The sequence below is a fragment of the Marmota monax genome, unplaced genomic scaffold, assembly GCF_021218885.2.
Source record: "Marmota monax isolate L192 unplaced genomic scaffold, Marmota_monax_Labrador192_F-V1.1 WCK01_AAM20220418_F8-fsc00015, whole genome shotgun sequence".
NCBI lineage: Eukaryota > Metazoa > Chordata > Mammalia > Rodentia > Sciuridae > Marmota > Marmota monax.
This window is the reverse complement of record NW_026692194.1, coordinates 4,317,161-4,341,903: the sequence shown is the minus strand read 5'-3', so window position 1 is coordinate 4,341,903 and position 24,743 is coordinate 4,317,161. Positions and strand designations below refer to the sequence as shown.

Sequence of the window (24,743 nt, the reverse complement as noted above, 5' to 3'; positions counted from 1 at the left end):
TGTGTTTTCTGTGGCTTGAATGTTCCCTACTGCCAAGGCAATAGCCTTGTTTACTCCCCTCTAATAGGTCTTGCAATAAACAGACATAAAAATAACAAGTTGAACCATAACCCTTAAACATACATACATACACACCTGTTTGTTCAGGTTATAAAGAAATTGAATAACTAATTGGGACATCTTGTGTGGATTAAGTAGTCCATTAGAAAGGATGAAGAAACAGTTATTGAGTTTGCTTTGTGCCAGACACAGTATTAAACTAGCTCATCCATCCTTTTTTTTTTCCCCCTGTTAAATAGAAGTAGCTATTTAAAACCCATCTTTTCTGTGTTTAAAAAAGTAGATTATCTAAGTCAAACTTAATTTGTAAATTCATTATACAAGTAATACTTCAATTAACATAAAGCTTCTTTTAAGTAGAGTTGGCCTGGACACAGAGGAATTTTCTGGAAAGCCTCGAGCCTCCACCATACTGTGTAGTTGACTGAAGCTTATAAAGACTGACATTCTCTTAGGTTTCTGAAGGTGAGTTGGGCCAGAGCCAAGACCTGCTGAAGAGGAGTACACAGCACCCCAAGTTCTTCTTATCAGTAGATGACTCAGTATTAAAAAATACAAATGTCTGTAGTCTGGAAGGCTAATAGAGCCTGTGTCACCTAGAAGGGGAAATAGAGTACCTTGCCAAGGTACATGAGGAGGAGAAACTACTCCCTGTGTTGTTGCCTTGGTTACAAGTTTTCTGATTCAGATTTCATATTTGCATTAGCAACTGATTTTGAAATAAGCCTTGAACCAATAAATTATTCCATTTTTCAAACGAAGCAGTGTTTTGGAAAAAGCTATAGTTTTACCATGAACAGATTCTGCTAAAAAGAAACATCACACATGGTTCTTTAAAAATAAGGTATTGTAGGAATGTAAGATGGTACACACACACTGGAAAATAGTTTGGCAGCTTTTTATAAAACTAAACATGCACTTACCATTAGTGCCCCGCAGTCACAATCATCATTTATCTCAGCAAAATGACAACTTATGTTTATACAAAAACCTGAACATGAATGTTATTAGCATTTGTATTATATATAGTATTTTTAGTAAAATACTGGTAACAATCCCAGTGTCCTTCAATGGGTAAATGGTTGGATGAACTAGTACATCTGGATAGCAAAACAATACTCAGCAGTAAAAAGGACTGACCAATTGATACATGCAACAACCAAGATAGACCTCAAGAATATTGTGCTACTTGGGTCTGGGATTGTGGCTCAAGTGGTAGAGTACTCGTACCTGTGAGGCACTAGGTTCGATCCTCAGCACCACATAAAAATATTATATCCACGTAAAACTAAAAACTAAATAAATATATATATATATATATATATATATATTTTTTTTTTTTTTTTTTTAAAAAGAGCATTGTGCTGGGTGAAAAAAGTCAACCTCACAGATTACATAGCTCTCTTGAAGTGACAAAACTGTGGAGCTAGAGAACAGATTGGTGATTGCCAGTTGACAAGGACGGAGAACAGGTAGGGGCAGTTCTGTGTCTTGACAATGGTGATTAGTTTTGCAATCTGTAGGGAATGAAGTTGAACAGAACTAATCTAAACACAAATAAATGCAAGTTCTTTTTTTAAAAAGATAAAAATTAGATATATTAACAGTAATGTTAATATTAATATACCAACTCTGTTAGTTTCTGGTTTTGCTACTGTGCTTTTGTTGTTGTTGTTGTTGTTGTTAATTTTTTTCTTGTCACCAAAAGACCTGACAAAAACTGCATAGAGAAGGAAAAGTTTATTTAACGCTCACAGTTTCAATCCACAAATAGCCAACTTCATTGCTGTGGGAACAAAGTGAGGCAGAACATTGCGGCAGAAGGGCATGCAGAGAAAGCGAGAGCACATGTTCCACTCACCAGGAACAAAATTTAAACCCCAAAGGTACTTCCCTGGTGATCCTCCTGGAACTGCACCGTACCTGCCTACAATTAATCCGTATCAGTGGATTTAATCTACTGATTATGTTATAGTTCTCATAATCTAATTGTTTCACCTCTGAACATTCTTGCATTGTCTTACACATGTGTTTTTTGAGGGGACACCTCATATCTAAACCATAATAGTAAACCATAATAGTAGCTATATAATAGAATACCATTTCTGGGAACTGGTTTAAGGGTTACACAGGACTTTATGCTCTTTTTTGTAATGTTATTTCAAAATAAAAAAGTTTTAAAATAAGATATTGTACACCAATGTTCATGGTAGCATTATTCACAATAGCCATAAAGTAGAAGCAACCTGAGTATCCTTTGATGAATAAACACGTTAGGGTAATACATATAATAGAGTATTATTCACCCATAAAAAGGAGTGAAGATCTGAGATATGCTACAAAACAGATGAACTTTGAAGATTTTATGTAAAGTGAAATAAGCCTGGGGAGTAATTGTTTAATGAGTACAGAAGACATTTTGATATTTTTGAAGATAAAATGATACATTTCTAGAGACAGATGGTGGTGATGGTTGTACAACATGAAAGGTACTTAATGTCACTGAAGTATACACTTAAAAGTGGCAGATATTATGTTATCTATATAGCCACATTTTTTTAAAAAAATTAAGTATTATTTCCATAAGTAAATAATACATTTATCTTAAAGTACATTTATTTTAAAGTGTACATACCTAATGCAGGTACACAACTCTCCCTGAATGTTTTTAAATATACTTTTAATTTTTTTATTCTGAATCAGTCACAAACTTTTTTGCAAGTTCAATACAAACAACATTTTTTTCTGGAACAGTTTGAGAGTAGATCTCCAGACTAAAGCCCCTATCACTCCCAAATATTTTAGTGTATGTTCCCTATGACCTAAGGTGTTCTCTTACATAACCACAAATTCATCAAAATCAAGAAATTAACATTGCTTCTATCTAATCCTTGGACTTCAAATTTCACAATCATCACAGTGACCTTTTATAGAAAGGGATCTAGTTGAGAATCAAATATTGCATTTACTGTTGTCTCTTTAATCTTCAATCTGAAACAGTTCTTCAGTCTTTCTTTCCTTGACTTTCATAACCTTATACTTTTAAAGATTACAGGCCAACTTGTTTGTAAAGTGCCTCCCATTTTAGATTTGTTTCCTCATTAATTCAGTTTATATATTTTTGATAAGAATATTCCAGATATGGTCCTGTATTATTCTCATCACATCTCATCAGGTGCTACATGAGTTCAGTATTCACCTTGATCACTGGGAGTATCAGGCTTCACTGCTGTAAAGTTATACTTTTTCCCTTTGTAATTAATTATATTGTAGGGAATTAACTATTCAACTATCTTGTTCTTCATCTAACATTTGATTTATTCATTGATATGCTTATATTTGGGAGAACTCAGATTGTTATTTTATTCAGTATGTTATAATTTATTTGACTTTATTTTAATACTAAATTGTCCCTGATTTTACTAGAAGGACCCCCCCCCTCCCCCAGTTTGGCTTTTGTGTCCTTTTGACATGTCCTTATCATTATTAATGCTTTTAAATTTTAGAAAAAGGAATCATGCAGTTAATGGCTGCATAATAAGTTTGGTTTTCGATTTTCAGAGTTTGCATAGTATAGTCATATTGCCTTCTGTAAGCTTTTAAACTATTCACGGTCCCAACAGCAGTATGTATGTGCAGGAGTCCCTTTTCCTATACTCCCATTGACATTGGCAGCATATGTTTAAATAATAGGAACTTCCTAATTAGGGAGAAACTGTTAAAGATCAAATTACCTTGGACATTGAGTATGAGAAAAGTTATCAAAATGTTAGACAAGAGAAGAAAATAGTACTTATCTGTACCTTTTATTGTTTTATTCTTTTCAAATCAGCAGCAGAACAGTATCTCAGAGCTAAAGCAGTTATTTATTTATGGTGCTAATTTTATAAGGAAGATAATTTAAAGTAGGAATATTACAATTTTGTCTTTTACTTTTTTCTGGCTTGCATATTTCATTCAGAATAACTCAGTGACTGGACCCATCACTGATCTCAAAGGTCCTCTTCAAAATTCCAAAGCCATTCTCCACTAAGCAGATATATGAACTTTAGGAAAGTTACCACCAATAGGCCTTATTTTCCTCATCTCATGAATTACATTATGTGATTTTTAAGTACCATGGCTCTAAAACTGGGGAAACTTAAGAACTGGGAAAAAGTAATTTTCTCTAGCTTGCAAAATTGGTTATATTTTATAGCAGATATTTTCCTTATATATCTAACTTAGCAACTGTGAGTTTCAAGAAGTATCAGTTTATTATTTATGGGATAGTTTTATTCTAGGATTTTGGTTGATTGTCCTTCCATTGCTTCTAATGTCGTCTGACTTGTATCCTTAGTATAGAGGAACAGAATAGCCCTGACAGATTGCATTTAAGAATTAAGTATATGAAAAAGGAGACATCATAAATTAATGAGTATGGGGAGTATTACTCAACAAATGGGGTTATGATTATTGCTTGATTATTTAGGGGAAAAAATCAGATCCTTGCTTACATCCTACACCAAAATAAGTTCTAATGTACTAAAAAAAGTAAATTTTAAAACATACAGGCAAATAAAAGTCAATATTTATGAATTCTTGCACTTACATACTAGTAAAACAATGAAGAAAATCACAAATAAAAAGATCAGTTGACTTGACTTCATTAAATCAACTTGGGAAAACAGGTTGGCAGTTTTATGAAATTGAATATAACATCTGACCCAGCATTCACACTCCTAGATATATGTTTTGGAGAAATGAAAACTTATGTTCACACAGTAATTTGTATGTATGTTCATAGAAGCCTTATTTGCACTATAAAAATATTGAAACAACTCAGATGTCCTCTATAAAGTGAATGGATAGACAACCTGTGGTACAGCTATATAATGGATGACTACTTAGCAATAAAAAGAATGAACTATTAATACGTGCAGCAACATGTATGGCCCTCAAGGGCATTAGGCTGAATGAAAAAAGCCAGCTTCAAAGGTTTGCATATTACATAATTTCATTTACCTAACACTCTTGATATAGCAAAATTATAATGAAAGAGAATAGATCAGTGATTGTCAAGGATTAAAATCTAAGCAAAGGTATAACTTTTTCCCATATTTTTTATTGGTTCATTATAATTTCAACCAGTAATGGTGGGATTCATTATTACATATTTGTACATGCACACAATATGACAGTGTTTTTAGCCAGTGTCATTTCCCAGATATTGCCCCTTTCAATCCTTCCCTTCTTTCTTCCATGGTTCCTTTCTTCTGCCCTACTGATTTCCCTTGGATGTTCATGAGATCACCACCCCCAAAGATAGATGTGACTATTAAGGGGCAACATGAGGGAGTTTCTTTGTGTTCATTGAACTTATCCCAGTTGTAGTGATAACTAATTGATACACATGATAACATTTCATAAAACTACACATGGACCAAAAAAAGAAAAAAACAGGTGAAGTCCAAACAAGGCCTGTAGCTAAGCTAATAGAATTGTACTGGTGTCTGTTTCCTGGTTTGACCAGGTACAGACAGTCCTCAGTTTATGATGGTTTGACTTACAATTTTTCAACTTTATGATGATGTGAAAGCAGTATGAATTTAGTAGAAGGTATAATTGGAATTTTGAATTTTGATCTTTTCCTGGTCTAGCAATATGCAATAGGATACTTTCTCATGAGCAACAGCAAGCCATATGTGTTGCTCTACAGTGCAATGTGTTGCTAAGCTGTGATGTTCAGTAGGTTGGGTGTATTAAATGCATTTTTGCTTTATGATAATTTCAACTTATGATGGGTTTTTGGAGATGTATACCTATAATAAGTCAAGGAGCATCTGATGATGATAGTTTATTAGCATTGAGAGAAGCTGGTAGAATATACAAGAGCTTGACTATTTTTGCAAGTTCTTGTGAGCCTTAAACTAACTTCAAAATTCAGGTATTAAAAAGTTAACCTGGGTTCAGAAATAAACATTGAAAAGCAAAGTGAAGGAATTATTTGTAGCAATTTGAGGATTTTCATGTCTTAATATATAGAGAATTCATACAAATCCATAAGGCAAACACTGAGTACCCAGTGAATTTGAAAGAGAATTTAACAGAATAAGCAAGTGCCTGAGAGAAAACTTTGTAGGTGTTACTTTTAAAGATGTCTATTCAAATTTTTTTGGAGTCCCATATTTCTTTAATGTACTCCCAAAGACATTGGTAACATGCTAAAAGAGAAAAGAAATATATTTTGTCACTATGTTGTAACTGTGTAATCTCACTTAGAGAAATATAGTTTAAAAGATACAAAATAGAGGGCTAGGATTGTAGCTCAGTGGCAGAGCACTTGCCTAGCACATGGGAGGCACTGGGTTTGATCGTCAGCGCTATGTAAAAATAAGTTAATAAAATTAAAGGTATTGTGTCCATCTACAACTAAAAAATATTTTTTTTAAAAAAAGATACAAAGTAGAGCAGTGTAAATTTGCATTGCTTTAAGGTAGCTTTGAGAGAATTTTGAAAGACTTTATTATATGTAATTCTTCCCTCAAAAACTTTTTTTTTTAAACAGGTATAAATTAATCCTTAGAAAGCAACTAAACAATGGAGCCAGACATCATTCGAATGTACTCTTCATCCCCACCACCACTAGACAATGGAGCAGAGGATGATGATGATGATGAATTTGGGGAATTTGGTGGATTTTCAGAAGTCAGCCCTTCTGGCATAGGGTTTGTCGATTTTGATACACCAGATTATACTCGTCCTAAGGAAGAGTTTGTATCTTCAAACCATTTTATGCCAATTCATGATTTCTCAGAAAATGTAGATAGCCTTACAAGCTTTAAGTCCATTAAAAATGGTAATGATAAGGACATCACTGCTGAACTTTGTACTCCCATGAAAGGTCAGTCTGATGTTTTACTTTGTACCACCAGCAAAGAAATTATTTCATCTAAAACTTTAGATACTTCTACTGATGGCATGGAAAGTCCAGGAGATTTAAACAAAGTAATAGAGCAGAGACAGAATGTTGGAACACCTGAAAGTTTCACTCCCGGAGATTTTAGAACTGATATGAACATTGTTCATCAAAACAAGCAGTTAGAGAGCTGCAATGGTGAAAAGCCTCCTTGTCTGGAGATTCTAACAAATGGGTTTGCAGGGTTGGAAACTGTAAATCCTCAGGGAACAGATGATCTAGACAATGTAGCTGATTCAAAGGGACAAAAGCCTCTGAGCACTCATAGCACTGAGTATAATTTAGACTTTGCACCTAGTCCTGCTGAGGAATTTGCAGATTTTGCCACATTTTCCCAAAAGGAAAGGATACAACTAGAAGAAATAAGATGTGCAGTTTTAAATGAGAGAGATGCGCTAACCATTCAGGAAAACAACAAAATTAACAGAGTCAATGAACTGAATTCTGTAAAAGAAGTGTCTTTGGTTAAAAGTTTTGATGAAAAAGGAGACACTGATGGAGAGGATCAGGTTTGTGTTTCAGAAATAAGCATAGCACCTAACAGAAGTTTTGGTGTTGAAAAACAAGGCCTTCCAATGCTGCAACAGGATGAATTTTTAAATTCAAATAATCAATCAAAGGCTTGGAATTTGGTAGATTCGACTGATAATTCAGAAGCCATTAGGAAAGAACAATGTAAAACTGAGGAAAAACTACATTTAGTTACTTCAAAATGTGCTGACCTATGCATGGATTCTATTAAAACTTTTGATGCTGATGAAGAACTTGGTTCTTCCAAAGAAGAAAGTAGAAAGTTTACTAATTCCCAAATCCCAAACATTGGTCCTACAGAAGAAAATGTTTTGGATGATTCTGTAAGTGTAAAAAATGGTAATAGTAGTAATGATTTTGTGACTTGCAATGATACTAATGAGGATGATTTTGGTGACTTTGGCACAGCCAGTGGCACCACTCCACCTTTCGTCACTGGTACTCAAGATTCAATGAGTGATGTCACTTTTGAAGAGTCCTCAGAGCACTTTCCACATTTTAGTGAACCAAGTGATGACTTTGGAGAATTTGGGGATACAAATACTGCTTCTTACCCGGAGGAAATGATATTTACTGATTCAGACCTGAAACAGACTTCTGATAGTTTATCAGAGGAATGTCAATTGGCAAGAAAGTCTAGTGGAACAGGCACTGAACCTGTTTCAGAACTGAAAAATGGGCAAGACAGTGAGTTTGGAGATTTTGATTCAGTGCCAAATATTCAAGATGACTGCAGTGCTTTTCAAGACTCTGATGACTTTGCGGACTTCAGTTCAGCTGGTCCTAGCCAAGTTGTAGATTGGAATGCTTTTGGGGATGAACAAAAAGATGGTTGTTCCTGGGCTGCTTTTGGAGATCAGCAAGCCACTGAAGCTCATCATCGAAAGGAAGTCTGGCAGTCACATAGGACAGATGAAAATGTTGATATTCCAGGAACCCCCAAGATGTACAGTATCCCTTTAGCAACTCCCAAAGGAGCAGTTGCTAGTGGCCATTTACAGGAATCAGCCACTTCCATTCAGGTATTTACTAATATTCTCTATTTTTTATGACATATTAATTGCTGTGAAGACTTCCAATTCAGCTTTTTAAAAAATATTATTTCAATTGAGTACCTGTTAAAGGAGTCTCTTTATGATATGTAATGCTTGCCTGCTTTGTAGATTAGTTACATTTTTACAACCCTTTGAGAAATTATAAATAGTCCAGTACTAAAACTTGATATTTATCCCAGTGAGTTTTCTTAAGAGTTATAGAAATTTGCCAGTTTTTCCAGGTGTAGTGGCATAACCATAATCCTAGGGACTCAGGGAGGCTAAAGCAAGAGGATCACCAGGTCAAGGGCAGCCTCAACAACTTAGGGAGACCTGCCTCAAAATAAAAAATTAAAAGGCTTGGGGGATGTAGCTCAGTGGTAGAACCCCTCTGGGTTCCATCTCGAGTACTGCAAAAATTAAAAAAATGTTAAGATGTGAATAACAGTTACAGAAATGTGCCCATTTGATTTTTTTGAAAGATACTATGGGTAAATTCGCAATCTACAACTTTATTTCTCTGGTTATCTTTTGCTGAGAAACCAATTTTCAACTGGAAGTATTTCCAAAGTGTGTAAATTGAAATGGTTATACATCATTGTTTTGATACCTTTGACACATTAAGTATAACTAAAAAGAACCAATTAACAAAAAGATATTAGGGAAATTATGGTATTACCAGTTGATGTACACAGCTAATCATTTTTCAGTTGGCTTTGGGTGCCTGAATTGTCTACTTTGCTAGTTCAGTTATTACATGGTTTGACTAATGTGTATTATTCCTGTTAGGTAATTTATTATTGAAGCAGAACCTTGGAATTTTAAACAGGAAGTGAACTAATTATAATGCAAAATGAAGACTGTTGGGTTTTGACCTAACCCTTTGCAAACTATTTAGTTTCATCTTACTAGCATATAGGATGACATTGGTATTGAACGATCTTTAATTTATAGCCCTAGAACTTTTAACATCATCAGATAGTGAATTTTTTAAATTATGATCCCTTCAAATAGGAAATTTTGGCATCACACAAGTTGATTGAAGTTACTTATTTATAATTTGATAACTGGATATAAGAGATAATAAAGCATGAAATGGGCTTCATGGAATCTGATAGAGCTGAGTTTGAATCTTGACTCAGCTTCTTAAAAGCTTTATGGTTTTGGATAATAAGTGAAAAAATAGAAAATGAAGATTTTGTAGCATGATTATATTTGGTAAAAATTAAACAAAAGCTACATATATTTGGCAAGATGCATTAAGACTTTCCAAGATTTGTTTGACTCAGGCCTTAGACTTTTTTTTTTCTTTTCTTTTCTTGTTTTTTTTTTTTTTTTAATTTTTAGTTGTAGGTGAACATAGTATCTTTATTTTATTTATTTAATATTTTTTAGTTATACATGGACACAGTATCTATTGTGTTTATTTTTATGTGGTGCTGAGGATCAAACCCAGTGCCTCACACATGCTAGGCAAGTACTCTACCACTGAGCTACAACCTTAGCCCTAGACTTTTGTTTTTTGCTGAATGGGTTATACAGAATGACAGAATTTGGAGATGGATGTTGGGGAGGAAAAACTCTGGAAGGAACTGGAGGAAGTTTGGGAAGAAAGTTGAGGTATGGAAATAGGTATACCCTGCTAAGTTACTGAGTCAGTAGTGGATAAAGATTAAACAGTGACCTTGATTCTTATCCTGCTGTTGTAAAGGAGAATCGTAGCCTGTACTTTCTTCTTGGCTTTCAGATTCTGATGTTTAAATAACATTGTAATTATCTTAGTTTTTAAACCTTAGAACTGAAGACCAGAACATCAAATGCATACTCAAATGGTATGTCTTACCATTTGACAAGACCAGATATAATTATTGAAACTTTATTTATGGTACATTAATCTAGTCCTTGGAAGGGATTGGGTTTACTAACAGTTTTCTCTAAATGCTTCTTTTAGTTGTTGCAGTGTCCAGGACAGAATAGAAATCCTCACATATTAATGACAGTAAACATTAGGTCTTTTAATGGCAAAATTGAAATGATTTATTCCTCTTAAATCTTACCTACATACAATTAGTGGCCCAAAGAGAATGCTGTCAAGTGATTTTGTCCAAATTGTGCTTAGCGGAACGTTGTGAGGGTCTTTTAGAGTATTTTAGAATTCAGAGCTCAATTAATTCAGTTAAACAGAGGTGGAAGGCAGTTCTTTGTTTTGTAAAATCAAACAAATATAGGTGTCATTTCAGGTTTTTTCCCACTTTTCACTATATTTGGTATGTAACATCCAGGTCCATATTTTTTAGCACCTTTTTTTTTAAAGTCTACTATGAACTTACACTACCATAAATAAAGTTTCAATAAATATATCTTTCTCAGGCTTATTGCAATTATTTGTTACTTAGGTGGGGAAAATTCAATCAAGAAATTTTTCAAACTCAAAAAATGTTCTCAGTCAAATTAATTGTCAGCCACTGGTCCAGCATACCTCATTACTGAGAAAAAAGATATTATCCTTTTAGTGAATAATTTTTTTCTGAGAACTCAGAATCTGATATATTTCATTCTCTTTTAACATTCTTATGAATGACAAGTAGTAGAGTGGGGGAACTGGAAAAAGACAAGTAGTAGACTAGAGGTGTAGCTCAGTAGCAGAGCACTTGCATAGCATGCTCGAGGCCCTAGATCCAATCCCAGCACTGCAAAAAAAAAAAAAAAAAAATCTCCATTTTACAAATCACAAAGAGGTCAAAACTTTTCTTTCCTTTTTTTTTTTTAAACATCAATGTATTTTTATTTTATTCATATATTTGTATGTGGTGCTGAGAATCGAACCCAGTGCCTCTCACATGCTAGGCAAGTGCTCTACCATGAGCCACAACCCCAGCCCTATTCTTAATTTTTGGGCTAAGATTTAAAACAAAACAAAAATAACAAGCACAGCAAATCCTCCTTATCTTTTGTTTTCCCTCAAAAGATAATTATAATGTTATTTAAACATTTTCTATTTTTTTAGCCTTTTAATGTTTTAGAAAGGAATTTTGATTAAAATAGCCAAGATGCCTTTTTCTTAGCTGTATGGGTGAAAGAGATAATGTCATAAGCATTACATTGCACTCTGAACTTTTATAAGTTTTTAAAATATCACTTTGAATGTTACTTGAGAATTTAGGTAATTGTTAAATAATCTTTATATTAAAAATTCCTCTAGAAAGAGAGGCTATAAATCATTTTTTGTTATTAGCCATCTAATTTGTAATACTACTGGGAAAAGGAAGATTTGAAAGATGTAAAAACTAAGAATGTCACAAAAAAGGAAAAGAAGAAAATCACTAATTCTTTGGTTTGTGCTATTTTGAGGTTAAATTTCTGGGTGTTTTTTTTTTTTTTTTTTTTTCCAACCAGAAAGTCCACATTCTCCAATGGAATATAACCAATTCTGCATTTTCAACTTGTTGTTTAATCATTTACCTAAGATTGTGTGCCAGTTTTCTCTTCTGTGGGTGAACATTTGGACTTATGATTGAAATAAAAGCAAGCAACAAAGAAACTAAGACTTTAAGATTTTGGCCTTTAAGGATCTTTGCTTTCCTTATTTGGACAGCATTTCCTTTTGCTATTTTTCCCTCAGAAAATTTGACATTCTGGTCTTTAGTTCTAAAATAGATAGAAATACCCTTATTAGATTTATCCAGAAATTGTGCAAAAAGAGCAGATCATCTTTTTTGAACTTGGTAAATTAGTCCCTCTTTTTAGATAGCTTGAAATTAGGAATTGGTGAGTATACAGGTGTAGATTGTACTTGATATCTTACTTAATTTTTAATAGTGGTAAGACATAAGGTATCCTCTTAAATGGAAGATTAAATTACTCAGTGGATTTTATGTTTCTTCTAAAGGTCCACTTAAGTGCAAGACCTAATGCTATCAATATTGAAACTATTGGCATTAATCAACTTCTGTTCCTAAGCAAGAAAGGAAAACTAACTGGAAATATGAAGGAATTTTAACAGTTATCTTAAATATGTACTTTAAAGGAGATAGGCACTTGAGTTGCCTAAGAAGCAGAATCTAGATAGACTCCTAAGGTGCTGGTTTTTATGTACCCCTCTGGAAAGGTGAATTAGATTTGTGATATAATTTATCATTTTATACCTCAATGTAGTCATTTATAAAATCGAGATGTATTTGGTTCTCCAGAGAAAGAGAACCAATAAATGGGATTGCGGGGGGAGGGGGGGATTAGTGGAAGGAAGGAGGAAGGGAGCAAGGGAGGGAGAGGGAGGGAAAGAAGGAAGGAATAAATTAATTGATTGGAGAGTGTGAAGTCCCAAAATAGAGTCAGGAAGCTGGAGACTCGAGAGCTGATACAGTTCCATTCTGATGTGAAGGCCTGAGAACTAGTAGAGCCAATGGTATGGAGATGCACACCTGTAATCTCAGTGACTCAGGAGGCTGAGTCAGGTGGATCGCAAGTTTTGAGACCAGGCTCGGCTACTTAGCTAGGCTTTAAGCAACTAAGCAAACTCTGCGTCAGAAATAAAAAGGCTAGGAATGTGGTTCAATGGTAAAGTACCCCTGGGTTAAATCCCCAGTACCCACACCTACTCACCCCCAAAAAAGAGAAGAACCAATTTTTCACTTAAGTCCAAAGGCAGGAAAAGATTGATGTCACTATTCAGAAAGTCAGGTAGGACTAGTTCCCTCTTACTCAGTGTTTTTGTTCTATTCAGGTCTTTGATTGATAGGACAAGGGCCACTCATGTTAGAGAGGACAGTCTGCTTTATTTAGTCTTCCAGTCTAAATCCAAATGTTGATCACATCCAGAAACACACTCATATATTTGATCAAACGTCTGGACACCCCATGGGTGAGTCAAGTTGATGAATAAAATTATCATCCCAAGAGGGAATACCATATGTCCATATATTGCTTCAGGATTTTGGAAAACCTGTAACCTGTTTGTGACTAAAACATACCATTTGAGTATGCATTAGATAATACAGCTTATTTGCACCAATAGAAGAAATGACTGCTTATATACCATAGGACTTTCTTCTCTATCCCCAGACATAGAAAGATGACAGAACTGGGAATGAGTAAAAGTGAATTTATGTATAATGTTTTGCACCCTTTGATTAATTATGCCATTGGGTGATTGGGTGCTGTGGCACACATCTGTAATCCCAGCTACTCGAGTGGCTGAGGTAGCGTGTGAACCTTTGGAGCTGTGGTATAGCCAAGGGTTGCATTATGACTTTCATAAACTTCTTCTCCATAAAAGATTTTTTAAATTATATTTTATGACTTTAAGTAAATATGATTATTATTAATATTAAATACTAAAACATTTTTGTGGGCCCCTAAAAGTGTCATGGACCCTAGGTATATGGCATAGTAATTAAAAGAAGGTTCTGTAGTCATGGTGTTAGTTCCAGGGATTTGGAGTAACTTACATGAGCAACTTCCCTGAGCCTCAAGATTTATAGAATAATACTATCAGCAATGGGTGAGCTCAATAATAGAGTGCTTGCCTAGCATTTATGAGTTCTTGTGTTCAATGCCCAGCCTGAATGGGGGGGGGGGGCATACAAGAATATTATTGTACTGACTTTAAAACTTTTGTTATGAGGATAAATGAAATTATGCCTGTAAAGATGCTTAGCACAGCACTTTGTACATAGTGCTCAGTGTATGTTAACTGTTACTGAATAACCTCAGAAACAAACTTCTTGAGAAATGGTTCTCAAAGGTGCAGGAAATAGTGTTGCTAACTATATTGTTGGTTAACCATGGAAAGAGAGAGAGAGACAAATCAAAATTTGTGGAGCAGTACCTCTAGTTCTGGCTCTTGGCAACATACTCACCTTTCAAGCTATTTTGAGAGAAAAAGCTCCTGCTTTGGGCTAGTTCTCATTTTCAGAATGGTTTTGACAGATAGGAATGCATATGAACCTAAGTGCACTTTTGCGCAATAGCAGACTTCCTGAACTAATTGGTTTCATAGCATTGAATACTAAGGAAAAATAAAAGGGAAGTCTGGCACCTGCCTTGAAGAGTATTTGATTTTTCAACCCTACATTTATCAGAGTCCCATTTCTTAAAGTGTTTAATAGCCAGATGTGCTCCTGTTTGTCAGACTTAGAATTTGGTACATGTGTACGTGGAATGACATGATTTATATAAACTGGTATTCAGCTAACCCATCACCAGTTTCCTTATTCCATGGAGTTAAGGGAGAAACAATGACGTTTTCTCTTTTTTATACTTTGGAGTTAAAGGTATTTAAAATGCAGGTAATTTGTGTGAATATTTTTGTACTTAGTGTGCCATTTAGTTAATACTGTGGCCTCAGGTAAATATTTAGACTGCTAAGTGTGTGTGCACTTATTACCTTCATATTCATTTAGAATGCAACACTGACTCTTTGGTAAATGTTTACAACTGTTAGATGAAATGGTTTGCTTTTTTAAATACGATCATCATCACAGTACTTAACAAGGGATCCATTGTCTAATGGCTGGAAATGTTTGAAAGATCACAAAATTTAAGTAAAAGCATGATTTGGTGAAAGGAATGTAGGCCTTGGAGTCAGACTTTGGGTCAAATTCTTGCTATGCACAGTACCAGTACTAAAACTCTGATTAATTAAAGTTCCCTGAGTTTTCAGTTTGTTTATCTGTAACGTAGAGACAGTAATACTTATCTGAGGTGTTTCTTTTAGAAGATTCCTCAAGTGTTATATGTCCAGCGTTAAGCATAGTAAATCACATAGAAAGCATTAGACTATTGTTATCAATACATTATAATTATATAAATATGTTCTACCTACATACAAGAATGATTTAGAGCTGGGGACAGTGGTGCATGCCTGTAATCCCAGCAGCTCAGGAGGCTGAGGCAGGAGGATGGCGAGTTCACTGAGACCTTTGTTTCTAAATAAAATACAAAATAGGTCTGGGGATGTGGCTCAGTGGTGGAGTGCCCCTGAGTTCAATCCCCGGTACTCAATAAAATAAAATGATGATTTAGATGGCTTATAATAAGATATACTTTCATAAATAGAACTATGATGCCCTTAACAATCCTAAACAAAAGTGCTTTCCCCCCATCCCAAAGCACTTTGATTTAGTTAGGATTCCTATACTAACAGTAGGCAGAAACCTCAATACTAGAAACTCAAGAATAAAACATAGTTCATTCCCTCAACACTCCTGTAATTTTCAGAAATTAAACCTAGAACTGCTTTGATAACAACATATTATAGTGGTTTAAGAGCACCTACTCTGAGACTATGCCTCCTGATTTAGGATTCAACTTCCCCATTTAATCTGCACGTGACCAGAAGCAAGTTAATTTAACTTCTCCCTGCTCCATTTTTCTCATCCAAAAAATGGAAATAATATTGTTACTTTCCTCGTATGGTTCTTATGAAACTTCAATGAGCTGGTATTTTTAAGGAATTTAGAATAATGCCTGGCTCATGGGAAACACTATGTAAACATTAAACCAAAACTATAGTGCACCAAATAAGGCTTTTACAGTTTGAGTATATTCAAAGAACATCTTTTTTTTTTTTTTTTTTTTAAAGAAATGGTCAGTGGATGTGGTCACCCGCACACTGATCTTTTTTTTTTTTTTTAAGAGAGAGAGAGAGAATTTTTTAAATATTTATTTTTTAATTTTCGGCGGACACAACATCTTTGTTTGTATGTGGTGCTGAGGATCGAACCTGGGCCGCAAGCATGCCAGGCGAGCTCGCTACCTCTTGAGCCACATCCCCAGCCCCCAAAGAACATCTTTTGATCTTTTGTTGAATTTAGTTTCTCACTTTCCTGAAATGGGTTATACTGATTTTGTTTGCTTTATATTTGCTGCCTTATCTGCGTAAGGAAAGCAGAGATCAGCTAGTCAGACTTGATCACTAATTCTAAATAATAAGATATATTTTTTTGGAATTTTACATCTAATACATTCTTTATATACTGGAATATATTAATAAATGACACTATTCAATGTAACCTTTTTCTGAGTAATTCAGCTACAAACTTAAAAAAAAATGAGGGCTGAGTTATAACTATAGTTCAGTTGGTAGAGTGCTTGCCTTACATGCACAAGGCCCTGAGTTTAACCCCCAGCACCACCACCAAAAGAATGAACAGTGCTACCATTGAATCAAAACCAGGAGTAAACTTCTGTGTAGAGAAACAGAAGTAATATAAACAAAATTCCTTTTTATTCATAAATGTTAGAACAAATCCAAGTATAATATTTTACTTTATTGACTAGTTTGCTAAGAGATACTCAATATTTTGCTCAAACTAACAATTTTTTGTTTGTTTTTTATTTTCTTAATTAGTGTTTGTTTACAGTTTCTTGGAAAATCTGTCTTGAAAGACACAAACGACTCTGTTTTTTATGGTAGATTAGTTTCTCTTTTTCTGAGTATCATATGTGTTGTATTCTTGTAACCTGTTCTACTTACCAAGTTATTGGGACTATGTTCCATTATATTTTTGAACTTTTAAATTTATTGTGCTTTGGGGGAAGCAAATTACTCTTAAATGCATCTACTGTATGCTTTGTACACTTTGTGTTTCATAATATAATTGAGACTTAACTCACAAATGCCAATCACCAATATCCAAAGTTTAAAATCTGCAAGAGAAGCAGTTACAGATTCTCTTTAAATAAGAGGCTCTTTGAAGAACAGATACTTGAAAACTAGGTGTTTTCTCCCCCATCCATATATACTCAACAGGAAGATCTTGGGAAGGAAACAAAGTATTTGGATTTAATTTTTTATTATATCCTAATATGGTAGAAATTAATTGACTGAGTTTCATTAGAGAAACTTTCTTAGTGAGCTTTGAGTCTAGTGTGTGTTTGGTTGGTTGGTTTTCTGTGTATGTGTGTGTGTTGAGGACTGAACTCCGGGTAATCACACATACTAGGCAAACGCTGTACCACAGAGCTACATTCCAGCACCTTGAGCCTAGTTTTAACTCTGTTTTATTCCTGAGTAGGCTGCCATTAAAGTATCATCTGTATAAGGGGAGTAGAAATGATCAAAGTTGCCACCTCAACACACACTGGTAGACCTAGATATCTCCAGGTTATAAGTGAATCATAAGCCCCTGGGTCTGTAGCCTTCTATCAAAGTGTTGTAATTATATCATGCATTTACTTACTGGAATTAACTAGTAATAAATTAAATTTGGCATCATTTGTTGCCATGAACAAGATAGTAGTAAAAAATTATTTTTATAGGATGCCCTTACCATTAAATTGATCTCATGGAGAGTTGGAAGTTGATATACTTTTTAAAGTAAAAATGCCAGAACAAATTTAAATTTATCAAAACCTTTGTTAATTCTGTTAACTGCTTTCTTGGTGATGCTGTTAGTGGATTCTGGTTATTTGATATTTACTTATTGCTTTACTTCAGGGGTTGGCAAAGTATGGCCCAGGGGACAAATCTGTCCTGCCTGTTTTTGCAAATAAAGTTTCACTGGAACATACCCACATTTGTTTATGAATGGACTGCAAAACCCAAAATGTTTATTCTTTGACTTTATATTGAAAAGATTGCCAGCTCTGACTCTATCTCATTCAACAAAAGATCTGAAGCAGTCAAATTTTAGATCTAACCCTAAAGATATATGAAACGATCTTTAAAAATGTTCATGTAATTTATATCTTTTGTGGGAAAAGGTTGTAGAAGAAGTAAATTAAGGTGATTAATGTGTTTCTTTTTCTCAAGTACTTTCCACTCATTTGAGAATTTCTTCATAGTTACGCTTTATATGTAATAATGCCCAGCTGATTTAGTATGTTTTAGGGTCATTTCTTTCTCCAGGTGGTAAGCTTCCTACTCTGCCCTTTAAAAAGATAACAGAGAAGATACAAGAAAGATTTAATTTACAGAGAAATAAAATTTGGCCATATGTTAGTTTTTTATTTACCTTTCATGTCCAGGAGGAGCCAGTGCTTATCAGGTTTCCAATTAGGAAGTTATCTGATCCTTTTAAAAGTAATGTCTGTCCATTCCCTCTGTTGAAGCAAGTAAGTGCTGGGTCCCCTTGACGCACTCAAGTTTCACAAGCCTTGGGATCTTGAGTCTACCCTTTACTTTAGGGTTCATGATTGAGAGTGAGAACCTTTTCCCATCACACAATGAATATAATGAAGGTGTCAGAGTAACTTTTGTAGAGTTAGCAGGAGAGTGCCTTGAGACTAATTATTCAGTGTTAAATTTTTTTGTTCTGGTTCAGCTTCCAAAAGAGAAACTTGGGTTTGGAAAATGTGTTTATGAAATTTTTTCAGGCTTCTGACTATACTAGACAACAAAAATCAAGCATTATTATTATTTTTTTAATGATTTGGCAGGGGGAACTACCATGATGTGGCATTTTTTTAAAATATATATTTGGCATCAACTCAATAGTACATTTAATCTTCCAGCAGGTTTTAATTCATTAACATTTTGTATTCCTCTTTGATGATTAAATAGTGAATTGGGCTGAGTTTGAAAATATCTTGCTTATATCTGTGGTACAGTTACGAAAATAGGAAAAAACGTTTATATAGGTTACACATGTGCAATAAACCTGGTGTTCTCCCCCACTCCCCCCCCCAAAAAAAAAAAAATAAAAAGTTAATGTAAATCTAATAAATCTGAACTAATAAGAATACGTCAAAGAACTTTTTCTGTTTTAGGTGAAAATATGGAATAGTCAAGCTTTACTTGCAAGATAGTTTTAAAATGTACATACACATGCAACAAAGGAGTAGAGAAATAGAATTTCTAGAAGATAGTGCAGGTCATCAAAATGATAAACTGTTTTTAAATTTCTAATCAGTTAAAATTGAGACTTTGTTTTCTACTTTGGTTTGTACTTATTAACAGCAGAAATATTTCAAAAAGGATTTTATAGTTCAAGTGTTTATGTCTAAAAAAAAGGTCCTGATCAGCTATAATAGCATAATACTTTCACAAGCATACAATCTCATTGTCCCTAAGTCTGGAGTACATTAGTGGTGGTGGAAAGAATATGAATGCTATCTGGGTTTTCTTTGTTTGTTTTTGGTTTGGCTTTGGGTACATTATTCAAACTTTGATATTACTTTTCACTGAACAGTAGAGTAATAATACCTTCTTTATATAGACTCTTGTAATGAATTAAATAATATAACAAATGTAAAGAACCCAGTTATATGGTGTTTGGTGTGTAGCTACATTTGTCACCTACTGTATCATCATCATGATTACTTCAGGTAGTCCTTTAGAATGATTGCTCTATGAGTAACTATGTGCTTTCCACTTAGTGTTTTTTGTACCTGAGTGGTGGATTTCCCTCACTCATTTACAGTAAGGGACAAGGTGTGTGCGTTTGTGTTTTAATGATAGTACTAAGACATTATTACAATTGGAGAAGTGTAAATAAACTTTCGGGGGTATTTTGATACAGACAGCTTTACTAAACCGCCTGGAACGAATTTTCGAAGCATGTTTTCCTTCCATATTTGTCCCTGATGCTGAAGAGGAAGTTACTTCCCTGAAGCACTTGCTGGAAACAAGTACCTTACCAATAAAAACAAGAGAGGCCTTAGCTGAAAGCGGGTAAGTAGCAGACAGTTTTTAGATACCATGTGGTTTTGTGGGTTCTAATTTATATAAAGTTTTCTGATAGCATCAAGTATCTAAAAGGTTACTGTGTTGAAATTTAGTCGTGTTCTGCTAAAAGACTGACAATGAAGGGCTAGGGATGTAACTCAGCAGTAGAGTACTTGCCTAGCAGGTGTGAGGCCCTGGGTTCAATCCCTAGCAAACCGTGCCCCAGCTCTAAAAAAGACATAATGAACAAATTCCCTGCTTTTTTCTTTTCGTTTTGGTACCAGGGATTGAACCCAGGGGCACTTAACCACTGAGCCACATCCTCAGCCCTTTTTATTTTTTATTTCAAGATAGGGCCTAAGTTGCTTAGGGTCTTGCTAAATTGCTAGGGCTTACCTCAAACTTGTGTCCCTCCTGCCGCAGCCCCCCTAACCACTGGGGTTACAGGTGTGTGCCACTGAGCCTGGCTTCTCTATTTTGAACTATTTCTTTCGATGTTTCTAAGTCAGTACTTTAATCAGTCAATGGCATGTATTATATTTTGATTTCCTAGTACAATAAATAAGCCTTTAGATCTTATCTCTGCTATTCTGCCTTCATCTTCCTGATACACTTATGTTCTTGGTTATTTTTCTAATTTGGTATTTTCAATATTATAATTATTATGATGATCAAGTAAATTTTGTTCACTGCTAAGCCCCTGTTTTCTTCATCCAACTTTCTCTTGGACTTTGAGCATCCTTAATCTGAAAGTCTGAAATACTCTAAAATTCTGTCTGGACACAAAAGTGGCTCATGCTAGTCCCTACTACTTAGGAAGCTAAAGCAGGAGGATCACTTGAGCCCTCAGCATTTGTAATATAGGATTTAAACACATTCAGGGCCAGCTGGTTCCCATCTCAAAAAAAGGAAAAAGTTTCCAATTTTGGAACATTTCAGATTACGGGTACACAATTGATACAGTCTAGGCAAATCTATAAAATCTGAAACATTTATGGTCCCAGCCTTTCTCATAAGGAATATTCCAGCTGTAATTGCCTGTCTTTCTCATTTACTGAGTCTTTCCCTACCCTCCAGCAGCCTGTTAGGTTTGCTTACAATTAAAATTATACTATCAGGTTGTTCTTCCTTCCTTTCTTTTTTTTTTTTTTCCTGAAGCACAAAGAGCTCTTCCTCCTCCCTGTTGTCTTCCTCATATCTAAAATGATTTCTGTCTAGGTCTCTTACTCATGTGTTCTCTTGAGACTTCCTTTTGCTCATATCCCATTTTGGTGGAGCATATTTTCTAATAACCTCCTGAGGGGGAAAAATACATGGGAGACAAAATTTTATTTTATTCTACTTTCACATTGAATTTATAGTTTAAAATCTTCTTTTTGCTGCTGACCTTCTGAAATTTCACAACAAAGTGTCTTGATAAGAATTGGTTTTCATTCATGAGGTAGGATCATTCAATCTAAAGGCTTCTGTTATTGAGTATTGAGCATTTCTTTTATATTATTACCTCAACAATTGCCTTCCTTCCGTTACCTGTTTTCTCTTTTGGGAATTCCTGTTAATTATTGGATCTTAAAGGGTCTAGATTGATTTTTCTCATTTTAATTTTAAAGTTATTTTTATTTCTGGGCTGTACTTTTGCATTTTATCATTCTCTGCCTCTTTAAGTATCTTCCCTTCCTGCAGGTCACTCCTTTTACTTGGCTAAGTCAGTTATTGCTTCTTCATCCCTCTGTGACCTCAATATCTATAATATAGAATTTAGGTATCTCTCAATTTTGTTGAAGATTGAAATTGTGTTTTGCTGCTTGGTTTTTTGTTTGGGGATAATTTCTGAGAAAAGTGGGGAAAAAACAAGATTTATATTGAGCTGTTTTAAAAATATTTAGTTGTATGTATTTTTAATGTGCTATTTATACAGATAATTCATATTCTTGGATTCAGTCTTTTCTCTCCAAGTGATTCATTCTAAGGAAATAGTATAACTTACAATAACACATACACCATAAGATACAGGGAGAGAGTCATGACCTTTCTAAGAGCTGAACAGTAAGAATATGAGCCTGGCATGGTGGTACACACTTTGATTACAATAACTCAGGAGGTTGAGGCAGGAGGATTGCAAGTAGGACAGCCTTGGCAACTTAGCAAGACCCTGTCTCAAAGTAAAAAAATAAATGAAAGGGCTGGGGTATAGAGCGCCCCGGATTCAATCCCCATAACCACCAAAAAAAACTTAAGAACTGTAGGGTTGTAGCTGAATAAATGATGGTGCATCAACCTAATAGAACATTACACAACCATTGGGAAAGTCCATCCTTACCACAGGGGATATGTTCCAAAACTCCATGGATGCCTGAAACTTCAAATAGTACTACATTTTTCCCTATACATTCATACCTTTTATAAAGGTTTATTTATAAGTTAGGTATGAAAAGAGATTTAAAATAATAATAAAATAGAACAACTGTAACAATGTATTATAATAAAATCTATGCAGATTTATTTATCAAAATATTGTATCGAATTCACCTTCTGTAATGATGTGAGATGATACAGTAACTATATGATGAAATGAAGTGACATAAATGCTCAGAACAGCACCTAATATAAAATTTATGAATTCTTTATTTCTAGAATTTCCCCTTTAATAATTTCAGACCATGGTTGACCATGGGTAGCTGAAACCTCAAAGTGAAACCACAGTTAAGGAGGAACTGTTTTACATTTGTAAACAAGGAAATGTTTAAAATGTAAAAAATACAAAAGTATAGATATGCTATAATTGCAACTCTGTAGATCAAGATTCAAGGAGAAAACACAAATATTAAATAGCTATATTAAGGTAGTGAAATGCTAAGTGATTTCCTTTAATTTTCTTTTATAATAAAAGGCTACATTTCTACTCATTACTGGCATATTGTTTCATATGAATTACTTTTCTAATAAGTATGGCTCTTGATTTCATTCACATAACCATTGTACACCGATGTTAGACATAAGATAATTGGAATGTGTAATGTGTCATGGTCATATTAAAAGTGAAGTTCGTAGTGAAAACTGTTTCATTCATAATGAAACCTGTTGTTGGTGGCTTTATTATGGTCTTTGCAGAGAACTGCTGGATGTGTGGACCGAACTACAGGATATCCATGATGCACATGGCTTGAGATATCAGTGGGGCGGCTCCCATAGCAACAAGAAGCTTTTGTGCTCCTTAGGAATAGACACACGAAACATTGTGAGTTTGTTAGTACTTTGAAAAATTCTTTCAAATGCTTTTTAAATTTTATACTCTGATAAACCGTAACAAGCCTATTCCTCAGAAAAGTAAATGTTTGTTTTAAGTATGCCAACTTTTAAACATCAATCTACCTAAATGTTTCTCCAAGCAATATTTCCCATTTTTTAAAAAAGTCATTTTTAGTGTTTTCCCTTAACTATAAAAAGAGAGAATTGGATCTAAGAGAATTGGATCTAGAATTGGAAAAAAAAAAAAACAACTCCATATGGGCAATTTAACAATTAATTCATCCATTCACAATGTATGTAATAAAGCATTGTAAGCATATTTTGGAGACTAAATATGTTCTTTATCTCTAACACATGTTTATAGCTCTTCACCGGCAATAAGAAGCAGCCTGTTATAGTGCCCATGTATGCAGCAGGATTGGTAAGTACAGAAGTGTCTGTGCATGTATTTGTCATTACTGCATTTATTCTGTAAAATCATCTTACATAGAATGACAAGTGTATGTTGACAATTAGGGTCGAAATCTTAGTGATACACACACACAAATGCCCTTTTTGATATCGTAAGCCTCTTTAGTCTGTCTCAGGACATTTTTCAATATTTTATTAATTATATACTTTTTAAATTTTGTTTTAGATATACATGACAGCAGGGTGTATTTTGACATATTATACATACATGGGGTATGTAATGGGTATAACCCATTACAATTTTGATCCCATTCTTGTGGTTGAACATGATGTGGAGTTATACTGGTCATGTTCATATGAGCATAGTATAGAAGTTGATTGGATTAGACAAAGGGGAATGAAGGGAAGGGAGGCGGGATAGGAATAGAAAAGACAGTAGAATGAGTTGAATATAATTTTCCTACACTGTTTTAAAATTGAAAATTATTTTTAGTAATATTAGTGCTTATAACTTTAAAATGCACCTGTGAAGAACTCTCTTCTAAACTTGATTTTAAAAGAAACTGAAGCATCTGAAAACTCAAAGGTGTTTTTTTTAATCCAAATTGTTATTAATTTTAAATAATGCAAAATTGAGGCAATGGATGTACATAAAAGCTTGGAAATACCAAATTATAGTAAACAATAATGAACTAGGACCCATAATTGTTCCTTAGTTTCTCCATTGTTTTAAATGTATTAATTTTTGTTTTTTCAGATATGCCAAGTAGTCTCAGAAAACTAAGGCATTTTCATTTGGTTCCTTATATAACCTCAGTCACATTTTAAAGTTTGATGTTTGTGTTTATGGTGAATAAAAATATCCTACCATTCTAAAAATTTTCAATTTATG

General features: G+C 34.2%; 1 protein-coding gene across 6 annotated transcripts in view; it reads left to right on the top strand.

Annotated features, from left to right (window-relative positions):
- The window catches only part of Aftph (aftiphilin), a 63,421-nt gene that overhangs the window by 15,371 nt on the left and 23,307 nt on the right, over positions 1-24,743 (top strand). For 3 of the 6 annotated variants that reach the window (XR_006846838.2, XM_046422922.2, XM_046422888.2), the window contains exons 2-5: positions 6,608-8,571; positions 20,046-20,197; positions 23,303-23,429; positions 23,805-23,861. Coding sequence is in view for 5 of the 6 variants with exons in the window: in XM_046422922.2 (XP_046278878.1) it covers positions 6,640-8,571; positions 20,046-20,197; positions 23,303-23,429; positions 23,805-23,861 (2,268 nt within the window). In the remaining variant the exon portion in view is untranslated. Of the gene's footprint in view, positions 1-420; positions 526-1,415; positions 1,533-6,607; positions 8,572-20,045; positions 20,198-23,302; positions 23,430-23,804; positions 23,862-24,743 lie in introns of all 6 variants that reach the window. The other 3 variants (XM_046422898.2, XM_046422904.2, XM_046422912.2) reach the window with 3 other exon arrangements.